This window comes from Ischnura elegans, chromosome 5 (genome assembly GCF_921293095.1).
Source record: "Ischnura elegans chromosome 5, ioIscEleg1.1, whole genome shotgun sequence".
Lineage (NCBI taxonomy): Eukaryota > Metazoa > Arthropoda > Insecta > Odonata > Coenagrionidae > Ischnura > Ischnura elegans.
The window spans coordinates 124137845-124150248 of NC_060250.1; the positions used below are offsets into that span (position 1 = coordinate 124137845).

At 38.8% G+C, this 12404-nt stretch overlaps 1 protein-coding gene across 1 annotated transcript in view; it reads right to left on the reverse strand.

The window, feature by feature from the left end:
• LOC124159525 (nuclear pore complex protein Nup205) overlaps window positions 1–12404 on the reverse strand; it is a 61478-nt gene that overhangs the window by 3142 nt on the left and 45932 nt on the right. Inside the window, exons 23-30 of the mRNA XM_046535393.1 lie at window positions 11122–11304; window positions 10491–10791; window positions 9793–9978; window positions 6759–6886; window positions 5874–6014; window positions 4227–4444; window positions 2246–2474; window positions 276–645 (exon numbers count right to left, since the gene is read on the reverse strand). Coding sequence (XP_046391349.1) covers window positions 276–645; window positions 2246–2474; window positions 4227–4444; window positions 5874–6014; window positions 6759–6886; window positions 9793–9978; window positions 10491–10791; window positions 11122–11304 — 1756 coding nt within the window. The remainder of the gene's footprint in view (window positions 1–275; window positions 646–2245; window positions 2475–4226; window positions 4445–5873; window positions 6015–6758; window positions 6887–9792; window positions 9979–10490; window positions 10792–11121; window positions 11305–12404) is intronic.

The window sequence follows — 12404 nt, forward strand, 5'->3', positions numbered from 1 at the left end:
AATGCAGAATTCAAAAGACAGTAAAATCAGATAGGCACAATCCCAGCTCAATAAGGGGAAGTTGAAAAGTGTTAGAGGAGAGAATGTTGGGTAAACAAGTGAGAGGAAGGAATAGAATAGGTTTTTAAGAAAGATTAAAGGGAGTAAGCCTTACTGTGAATTGAAGAGGGAGGTTAATGAATGAAGGGGATACTACCAGAATACTTCGTAACTTTGTAAACCAAGCTTAATTGGTGGAATGCTTTTATAATAATTTTTCAGAGAAAACTACTTACCCCCTGATGGCACTAATTCTGCTCCTGATAAAGATGGCGAGAAAACTATACGACATTCTCTCGGATCGGCAGCACCTCCTGTCTCGCCAACAGCGCCGTCGGGGACTGAGAGTCGGCGTATGTACAGCAGCAGATGGGCAGCTACTTTCAGGACACAGAGGGCAGTTTCTTCATCACCTTGAACACCAACAGTTTTGCCACCAGGGGAATCTTCAGGTAGCAGAAATCGAGGGAGTAGGGAGAACATTAACTTCCTAACCCTCCACAAGGGGTCAGCAGGGACTGCCCCTTCACCTGGTCCAATTATCCCAGGGTGGCGAGCAGCTAACGCAACGACTCCAGTAAGGCAAGCAATTTCTTGAAGGTGTCCCTGAAAATCACCAATCAAATAGTTACCTATCCATTATTACCCTGCTGAACATGGGGTTTGCAGTTTATACAGGCTATTTTCTCCTCCTTACACATAAAAGTAAGAATATTCCAATGGCAAATATAATGCAACTCTTGATAAATAAACCCAATAAAAGGGTTCTAAATACGTACATGAAAGTATTTATTCTATTAATTTATATAACTTAATGATTTAGCCACAATATGAAGAAAATATAACGCTGCTCCTAAAAAAAGAAATGGTAAGTCAGCCACATATATGTATGTACTTCATATACTGCCACATTCTGATATTCACCATTGCATTTTTAAACTTCACATGTACAGTACAGTGGTATTTGCAACTCCGACGAGCCTCCACTCGGAGCAAGAATAAACCACATCAAATTCCTTGTCTTCAGTTGGCAATGCTTATGAGATCACACATGAAAAGAGGAGTTAGGGTTGGGAAGGAGAAGTGGCCCTGGGGAATTCAGGAGAGAAAACACTGGGTATGGTCCACCTTATCAAGTCTCAAACAATGGAACTTATAGTTTCAGCAGTATATGGAATCATTATCCTTCCTCATATACATGGGCCCTTCGCGGTTGCACCTATGTTAGAACTGATTACGCACGGACAAGCACACCAGCTCGCAACCTTTGCAGAAAATATTCTTCTTGGATCAATATAAGCATTTTTCCCGTAATAGAGCCAAAGGTATTGCTTCAATTACCTCTTGGCATATTGGCAACTTGAGCCACTGCTATTAAGCCATCGGTAGTTGGTTAAGGAAATCTCGTGACTCGACAATTCAAATTTTGTTTTCAATTCATGAAAACTTATTCACTGTAGTTGTAAAAATGCTAGCAAAAAATATAACTGAGGCATCACTGTTAGGGAATGGCATTATACCAATATGATCACAAAGAGCAAGAGTTGCTGGTAATGATAATTCATTATTGTCATCAAAAATGCATTCAGAAATACCAGCAAGGGATCACAGGCAGAAGAAGAAATTCCACCTCAAAACTATAGAACTACTACTAGCACAACAAGTGATTGCTTCAATTCAATGGTTTTTATCAGGATTAATTGTAGAACTATAGCAAAAATTAATAAAAATAAATTTTTAATCTTGCCAGGAGGCATTAAATACATAATTGGTTGTCCTGAATTATGTATTCCTGCCTCATCCCCAATTTGGGTCGTGATTATCCATTCATTCTTTTGTGCAAGCCTGGTTTCACTCAGACACAGGGAGATCCGTTAAGTCCATTCCCTTCCCTGATTCCGTAGGTTTCCACAGTGGAAAAGATATCAGGGAGGTTATTCTGCATTTCTGAACAAAAATAAAAGCATTCAGAGAGCTGCAGGATCTTCACATTATTGGTCAATAAGCCACTCAATAGTACAACAATGCTATGGTGGGAATCGACCATTCCCGAGGAAGTAAGCCTTTACTAGCTGAGCCCTGATTCAAAAATACAGAATAACCTGCCAAGTGAGTTGGTGAACTTAAATGGTGGGTGTGAGGGAAGTGCATGTATTAGGTAAAAGTTTGAGACCTTTGCATCCACTTAATAATTGCCATCACTCACCTGAGAAGTACTTGCAGACCGTGGCGCACCAGCACCCCTTAGAGCAGCTCCCACTGCTTCAGAATGGCTCACCAGAAAGTGTGCCACTTGGCTGGCACAAGATTCATTCCTTGACCCCAATGATATTAGCAATGCATCGCAGAGATGAAGAGCAGGCAGCCAAATCTGAAGATAACGCCCAGCTACTGGAGGGACAAACTCACCGCTCACAGTGCCATCAGCATGTGACCTGGGATATTCGAGGATGAATGGTTACAAAGATAAATTACATTTTTTATTACAACAAAAAATAATGATGTTACACATGTAATTTCTCCAGAGACCTGTGGTTATAATAAGTATAGAAGGTAAACAGAGCACAAAAAACAAATGGAAATGTGCAGTTCCGGACAAAAAAAATAAACTACCTTTGTGCAGTGAAAGGTGGAATTTAACCTGAAAATTTTGCCTCAGAGGAAGTGACAACTCTGCTCCCACATCACTTGTGATTTGCAGTATTCCAATGGGGCAATAAACAACTCTTCTCAGGACAATGAGCAGCAGAGGACTTGCTCCAAGCATGTGGTGAATGTAATATGCCTGCTGGTCATGCTCCCATGTTTCAGACTGCGTTTCCTTTGTTTTGATGTCTCTCAAAACACATAACATCACTAATATTAATAGTGGAATACCAATAAAAAAACCGGAGTCATCACCATTGGATAATGCTTTTGCTACTATATTACATTACGATCCCTCCACTGCTAAAACACTTCACAATCACCCACTGAATAAAATCTGCTCGTCTAGTACAACTAGGGCTACTAGGTGAGCGGATTTGATTCAGTGGGCGATTGTTGAGCGTATGTGCAGTGGAGGTATCGATAAGCTAAAAAGTAGAAATTATAGAGGAGGAGGTCAGATATCTCAAGTCCCATCCCTGGTTCAGAGCCTATTGTCATGGAAGGTTCGAGTAAGGGGACTGCAAGAGTTGGGGTGTTGACTACTTGCAGACTGAGGGTCAGGCCTCGCAACCATCACCAACCAGGAAAACAAATTTGAGGAAATGAGGGGTAGAAAATTATTATTACCAGGAAGAATACAAATATTGCCATTCACAACACAAACAGGAAACTTCCAATTGTGACCAAGTAAATTTTCAGTGGAATAAATATTTTAGCTCTACTCATGCAATAAAACCATAATAATCAGAGAATAAGTTCCTTCATGAAGGCATGCTCTTTCATTTAATTTCCTTCAAATCACAATCCAAAATAATTTACTTTATTAGTAGATTTAAGATTACAAGCGCGCATGATTTTAAAATGGTAGTACATATGTTGATTGAGACAGCTTCTGCATAAAAAAGTGCTCATGTTCCCAAAATTTTGCCCAAGCCTTGTTTGCCAAGTCCTATTCACCATGAAAAGTTTCGGGCAATTATCCTGGGTGGTTTTCTTTCCTTTCAGCAAGTTTTTTTGGAGCGAATATGACTAGTTTGGGGCGGGAACTCTATGTAAGGGACCTCCCAAGAAAAGTGATTGGGGTGCACCTTTGTAACATTAGACTAGCAGAGCCTTGAGAGTCCAGCCCCAAGTGTTTCAGTCTTTTGTCCAGAGCCATACTTTAGTATTAACACAAGTGATAAAATAAGCAATGAAAAAAATCATTTGCCTTCACTGGGATTTGAATCCATACCTCCCAATCGCAGCTCACATATGCAACTATTTATAACATTAACCTATCTCCCTCCTAAGAAAATTTCAGATATGTAGATACAAGACTGAATCCTGGCTTAGCCAAATGTCTTTTTCATGGTAAATTTCATCCTTGGTGTAAATAACTTTGCATCTGCATGCATGACAGCACACAAAGTCACTTTTCTCATGTAGTCAGCATGTACCTTTTGAAGTACAGAACAACATTTCATAGATGACTATCACTTAAAAACAAGGACTTATTTCTAAGGAACATGAAAACCATAATACAGTAGATGACTAACCAGAAAGGCCCATCAGGTCGTGCATCAAAAACTTTCATTGCAGACAGGCAACCCATGACTTTCCTCTCAAGCAAAGCTTCAGCTCCCCCACGGGACGACCTCGCTATTCTGCATAATGCCGCCATCTTTGATTCATACACATAAAGTGGACGCAAGTCCACTCCTCCCGAGCCGTATTCTCCACCTCCAGCATATCCTTCATCTTCTTCCAAAACACCCTGGAAGGATAATATGAAATAAAGCTAGTAACAGTGGTCCAAAAATGTATGCAATTTTAGCATAGAAGGTCAAAACCTTCATTACCAGGTACAGAAATCCACATTACAAGGTTCAAATGCTTTTAGTGTTTCAAAGTCACTGGCTTTTCCTGATTTAAATAACAATTTCAGAAATTTTACAAATTTTCATGGATATGTTTTTACCGCTTACACAAAGTATGCACCCCACATCCGACAATAAGGTTGCTATAATTTTAAGACCAGTTAGAAGTAAGGTGATTCTCTATGGAAAAAATTTCTATTCTTTCGAGAAACTTCTCCTTCACCATCATCCCAGAAACCTTTTTGAGAGAGTGATACATACTAACAGAAATTCAAATCTGGAAAAATACTGAACTGAGGGAAAAGAATGCACACAGCATGTATTGCAGATAATTCAACATTTCATATTATTAGTCAAAAACTTAAGTCAATAAAACATTCTTAATGCACTAAAATTCCCTTACAACCCTTATACGCTACGTTTAATATAGTTCAATTAGCTGTCTGCTATCTATCAGGGTTCCCACTCTAACTACTTTATACAATTCATGGTTTTTTCTAGGTTTTCACGGCCTAAATGTCAACAAAAGCACGTTTTGTAGATCAGGCATTTTAGTCAGAAATACTGATCAGGTAACAATCATCAGCCAGACATTAACTAAAAATGTAACAGATGCCTTGAATGCAATCGCAGCAATGAAAGTGCTATCTCTCATGACATCACCTATCGTTAGCAAAATTCAGGTCCAGCTAAAGGGGGTGAGTGGGAAAAGGGAGAGATCAGGGTGGCAGAGAAGTGAAAAAGGGCCTGATTTTTTGCCAGGGTTAATGTCCTCAAATCACAGGCTTGAGGTCAATGTGCTGTCATGGCACACGGACCAATACATAACTGCGCTTTGAATACACGTGTGCAGATGAGTGCGTGGACAGTATCTGCACGTGACTCGGCCTTGAAACACGATCGACAATCTGTCAATCGTAGCTCTACAATCAAGTTCGAGAGATTTCTAAGGTTTTATGATGAAATTCACTAAAAATAGATTGCTAAGGAAATAATAAGTCATACAGTGAAGCAGTGTAATTTATGATTTTGCAATTTCCGAGAGAAATATTGTTTTACCTGAAAAGGAAGATGCTAATTTTTTTCATATTGTCAGACGTCAAAGTTGGGAGGAGGGACTCTGTCAAGAAAATCTGGTGTATGAGGTTATCCCAATAACCTGAGGACCTTTAGCAAAAATTAACACCAAAAAAACTGAGTGCATAATCATAGGTAACTTCTTTTTGATAATAGGACATGGGAAGGACTGTCATTACTTCCCAGAAAATTTATAGCAAAAAGGGAATTAGCATAAATAAAATTATCCATGTATTCAAAATATCAAACCTGAAGTGTACGGTCAGAAGCAAGCAGTGAATCCACAAGATGACAGAGGAAACCCCTCGCACATAACAGCGATAAGGTTGAGGCCGGACCGGTGGATGCATCCAGCACAACTAGAGTCTCCAAGCAAGAGAGAGCCAGCATCTGTAAAAAACATATGTTTCCACAATGATTCCTCCAAAAATATTAATTCCAAGAATTGTTCGTACGGGAGGATTGAAAATGGGGATAAGTGGCTCAATGAATAACTAGGAACTGTCAGTATTCACAGCAAATAATGAATGGGGTTTCACTTGCACCTATAACAATAACTCATTTAAGGAATTCGGCAGACGAAGGACTAAGACAAGTTACAACAAAATAAATCTCCCCAGCTCAGCCATTCTCTCATATTTTAAAATAAAATCCAAGACAGTTGACATCAATGTTTCATTAGCTGCTGATGTCAATCGAGTCCTAGTCCATTCACACAAACATAGAGAGAACCACTCACTGAAAGAAGGAATCCCTAATAAGAGTGTGAAAACAACAACGAACTACACAAGGTTGAAGCATGAGGAGTATTTGAGACACATTGACCTACATAGCACGACTCATCTCAGGACAGAAACACCATCAAATTATCTGGAAAATTTGTATGACCACCGAGTTTTTGCCAAGAATACCTCGAGAAGAAGGCTATGGATGTAAAAATGCAGGTATCTTCATCTTTCAAACGTATATCACAATTAGCAATTTAAAAAAAAAATAATGAAAAATGAGCCTATTCTTCAAATAAAATTTTTTGAGTTACAAAATTTTCACATCTGCCACAGCAGTCTTTCAGGTCCATAATAACACAGGAAACAGCATAGCCAAAACAGTGAAACATATATGTACATGCCATACCTTGCAAACGTCATGTCCACTGGTTGAATCGTGGCACAGTACATCCACCAATCCCTCACCAAACCCCAACATAACTTCAAGACATGCCAGCCTTTGGCTTCGCTCTTCCTCAGTGGGTTGACTTTTCACTGCAAAAAAAGTTTTAAACAATGTAATACTTAGTATTTCACCTCAGTTCTATAGTACATACATTGAAAAGTTTCAGTAACTGAAAACCCATTAATGCTCTGCCCTGGGGAATGGCCACGAGTGGGCAGACGCAGCACTCAATGCAGTATAACTAACTACATAATGCCCAACACAACTACTAGGGATGTGCGAGTAGTACTTTTTGACTCCGAGTCGAGTATTGGGTCGAGTTGAAAACTACTCGCGAGTATCGAGTCGAGTATGGTAATTATTGAACTAGGCAATGCAGCAATGCATGCTCCAACATATTCTCATTTCTTTCAATTCCCTTGAGAATTGTCTATTTTGAATGCTTATCTTGATGTAAAAAGGGAAAGATATCGAGGAACGTCGATGGTAATTGAGTCACAATTAGGATATGAATGAAAATTAATGCGTCTTAAACAGTTCCAACAAACAATTGAAATGAATTAACCTCTAGTAACATGTCGTCAATGTATGTATCCAAACTGCTCGGAAGAACCCTCAATAAAGATATTTGTACAATAGCAATTAAGATTGTAAACGTAAATGTAATATTTGAACCTTTCAAAGTCTCATCCAGAAAAACCATTTGTTCTTCGTGCTCAGCCAGCAGGTTTTGACGTCTCCACATTACAGTATTACTGCCTGCAGAAAAATTTCATAAGCAACACACTTGTGTAGCTGGACAAGTACTTTATTTCCTAAGTTGCAAGGTTGAGGACCCTTGGGAAGTTTTATTAAAATTAATATCAATGATTTATACATGTAGCTCTTGAACATTCATGGAATTTTAGTGGACAAAGCAAACGAACTATAGAACTTAGCTTTACAGATAAAAAAAAAAAGTTTTCTTTGTTTCTTACTTCGTTTAATCAACCATAGACTATTTTCCGTTAGTTCAAGAGGGAAACTAAACACAACAAAGGAACAAACAAAAATTAACATTGGACGTACTTAGTGCTCAAAAAGGCTAAGTGATGGCACCACTTGTGATGTCAAACACTGGGAAAAACCTGCATTGCCCTCTGAAAAGTAAAAGTTGGATTTTTTCCATAGAAATGCTAACAATTTTGAGGTATTTCCTCGGTGTTAGAGTAAAGAAAGTATGTCAGGTTACAAAAGTATTGCATAAGAAAGTATGAGCGATGCTGTGGTCAACTCCGATAACTCCCAAAACGCCGCTGGGGCGGAAGACAGTCGGATGCCACGGCTGACGAAAAGGTATTCGGCACCCACGTCAACCACTATAATGGTTGACTCCTACGTATACAAAAGTTGAAAGTCCTAGGCCAAGGCATTAGAACAACTATGTAAATTATATTTCTACAAGAGTTTCATGATAATGCCTTCGGTCAGCAGATTTCTGTACTTACTGACCTCGACATCTCTGTAACCGACACTACTCGACTCAAATTTTCGAGTACTCGCACATCCCTAACAACTACTGCTACAAGCTACACACACAATATAAAAAGCACACGGCCAGACTTAGAGGAAAGGCATCCTAAAACCTAATTTGATAACCAAGAAATACAAAGTATGACGTAACTTGATGGCACCCTCCTTGAGCTCCCACCCCAATAATCATGCCAAAACCTGAAAGTTAAAAAATAAGTTTGCCAATGGCAAAGCATTCAGTCATCTCTGCATATACCGATAACTAAACCAAAATGAAAATAAAAAATCAAGAAGGCTTAAGTAAAGGTCATAAAACGATTAAAAGTGAGTGTACAACTGTAGTTGTTCCGTTTGCCACCCACGAAATGACTTTAAAAAGACTGAAAATTGGCGGCAATTCCACTCCCTCCGCTCACTCTCGCCAAAACTCTCCACTGAAGACTGCTATGACATTTAGATAGGCTAGTCATTGGTGAGGCCAGTGACTCCCTGCTCGTTCGGCTTCTCTTAGTCATGAATGGCAGCTGTCATAAGGATCAGGGTATGGTTACATATTTGTATATAATGAATCTAAATCAAGTGTTACATTGAGTAGAATAGTTACCCATGGGTCCTGGTGACAAGGTGGTCAAGGGGTTAAAAAGAGTAGGAAGCAGGACAGATCACAGTGTTAGAGCTAAAATATGAGAACCAAAGAGTTAAATTGTGAAAACTTAGCCAAAAAGGGAGTGAGATTGGGTCCTCATCCATGATGTAAATTGAGCATTACAACGTTGAGTGTTGATGGGGGCAAGAAGACAGATTGAAGGGCCATAACCACTGCAGAGGTCTTCTTGTTAAACATGTTCATTCATTTCCAAGTCCACATACTTGCAGGGTACAAGGAAAATGGACGTTGATGAAACAGCCCCAGGCTTCCGAAGGCTGTCTGGAGCCTTCTGCTCAAGTGCTTCCATTATTGTCCTCACTATTTTCAGCATTGTTTTAAACATGCAGGTTAAATTTCATGAAAAGGGGACCCTGGAAGCAGGACACCCACCACAAATGTGATGACTAAGCTTGAACGCCATGTTTTGCCAATGATGACAGCTCATACTGAACTCAAAACTGCTTATTGGCATTCACATAATCAGGGTTCATACCAACTTCCCATTAACAAATTCCATGATTTCCAGTCAACTTTTATAAATTTCGGCAATTTATTTCACTACCAAAACAGTTGTAAAAACGGAATCTTTGGAAAAATCAGTTATAATATATATTTTAAATAATGTAATATTTCACGAGAGTGACAATAATTTCTCTTGGCAGATGACTTTACAAATTGTTTCACATACAAAAATGAAAACAAATTACATAATAGGAGGACTGAACATAGTGCAGAAAATTTGGTCCAAGATTTCATTAAAACATGAGGAAACTTTATAAGAGATTTTTCAAACAAGTTTCACTAAACAAATATCACTAGAAAAAATGGCTCTACCTCTACTTCCAGAAGCGTATGATGGTGACCCAAGGGTTGACCTGAAAGACTCTGACAACGAGCCACTGGAGAAGTTGATAACAGATGGAATGCCAACATTCCACTCATCTCCTTCTGTACACGTGACATGAAGGAAGTTCAATAGGGCTCCATACAAATTGATGCGTAGCTTCTGCGAAGGAGGAGCTGTTGGGAGCACACAAAATAAAGGATAACTTAGATAGAGCCATAAATAGGTGGTAGAAATTACTTAACTATCAAATAGCATTAGAATAACTGTACAACCAATTCAGTGGAATCTTTGATATTTACAGTTAAGATAAGGATAAAAACAACACTGAATAGAATATCTACTAAAATAGAACAAAGAAAATGTAAAGTTCCCACAATGCAATTACGCTGTGCATGTTGATAGGAATTGAGGGAGATAAGGAAAGAGGGAATGCTAAGGATTTGATTTTCTTCTAAACAGTTTTTGGATGATTTTTTATATGCATTTATACTTATTTCTTAGAAAAAAGAGATAAGTAAATAGAGGAAGCATTCTTCAGGACAAAAAAAAATTAATGCAACGAAAAGCATTGAAAAACCACTACAATATATAATCATTATCTGGAATTCTAAACTATGTATGGAGTATATTGACTGCATCAAGACAGTAAGACATGATTTCATTTCACATCTCAATTTGATCTTACCTGAGCTGACAATCCACTGCAAAATTCCAGACAGTATGACTTTAAGAGCAGCAGAATTGGCTTGAAGAGTCGCTTCCGCACCAAGTGATGGTGCGTTTCTTCCAGAGAGATGAGAGGTCACGGGTGTGTCCCCTTGGGAGCCTGGCATTGGAGTTTTCCCCACCCCCACCTTCTGGGGCAGGCATCTTAGCCTTGCTTCACGCACTGCCACCAAATGTAAATTCCGCAGATTGACCAAGAGCAGTAGAATCACGCCCGAGGACATGGTGGCAAGATCTGGGGTGACATCTGTAGCCAGTGACTAAAGAATAAATTGATTCAGTTAAAAGGTGATGAGAATTCTTTGATGTTCAGTCATAAGGTGCAAGACCTTAAAATTCATTAAACTTCCACCATTTCATTCATGTTTTCATTCTTTCTAGTTTTACAAAAGAAAACATGACTTAATGCTTTCAAGTTTTTGAAGACACTTCCAAGTAGGAATTTTATCTTCATGTTTCAAACTCTATCACAAGAGACAATAAAAAAGAATATGTGAAAGAATCCACGGTAGAATGATCAAGAAAGACATTCCAAAATTTTTATTCACTCTATCATTAATACCTGAAATTAAACTATCATCAACATTTACCTTCTTCAATATAACTTGAAGGACATCGAGTAACAGTTGAAGATGGAGAGAGGGGGCCAGAGCCTCAGATGGTGTGGTGGCAAACAGCACCTCAGTCACTTGGCACCATCCTTCCGTGCAGCGAGCAACTCCCCACGCCCGTGCCCTTCCATGATTGTACTCCTTTGCGTATTTCAACACCTCCTGCAGAATTGAATGCTTGATCTTATTCATGTACAATGTTTTTTTTTTTTAAAACACATCAATTTTCACACCATTTATGCTGATTTCAATGCAAATTCTGAAGGTTAGCAGGGACATTCTAAATATGTATGCATACGATATCTTTCATGAATTGAGAAATGAGTTCACTTTCATCAATGATTTAGCTAATCAAATTAGTTTCCATCCATTAAGTCATCACCATGGATTCCCAGGAAATGTCTGAAATTTTGATTTTTGATAACATCTTCCGTAAAAATACCACAAAGTAAAAATCATTTGCCTTGACCAGGATTCAAACCTAGATGCCCTGAATTTCCACTAAATGTGCTACCACTTGAACTGCCCTTTCATCTTCTACGGTGGAATTTTAGTGGCTTGAGAGGATAAGATTTTTGCTTGCTACCAGACATAGCACAATGCCACAGGTCACTATACACTTCTGTGCATTGCACCACGGTCCTGAGGTTATGGCTACCATATTTTGGGATGAAAAAGATGTGCTGCTTGTTGAATTCATGCCACAAAAGACCACAATTAATGCAGCTGCTTATTGTGAAACCGTAAAAGGTTTGCGAAAAGCAAATCAAAACAAAAGAAGATGCACGTTGACTTCTATTATACCGTATTTATCTGAATATAGTTCCCCCTTTTTTTCCAAAAATGCACGTTGTAAAAGTAAAGGGAGCACTATATTCAAACACACTTTTTAAATTTTTTCCCAAAACTGAAGCCTCAAAATTATAGGGGGGACTATAATCAGAGAAATACGGTAGTTCTCATCCATGACAACACTCATCCTCACAGTACTGCTGCAACCCAATAAATTCTTCACCGATTTCAATGGGATATTTTGACTACCCACCATAGTCTGGACCTAGCACAGAGCGACTTACACCTATTTCCTGAGCTCAAGAAATGGCTAGGTGGGCGGCGGTTTGTAACATGAATGCTTAATTCAGTTCATTGGTGACATTTTATGAAGAGGGTACTCAGAAGCTTGTGCAAAGGTATGAAAAGTGCCTCAATCTTGAAAAGTAAGCATAAGTGTAAAAAAATGGCCCTCGCAATTTAACAAGTAC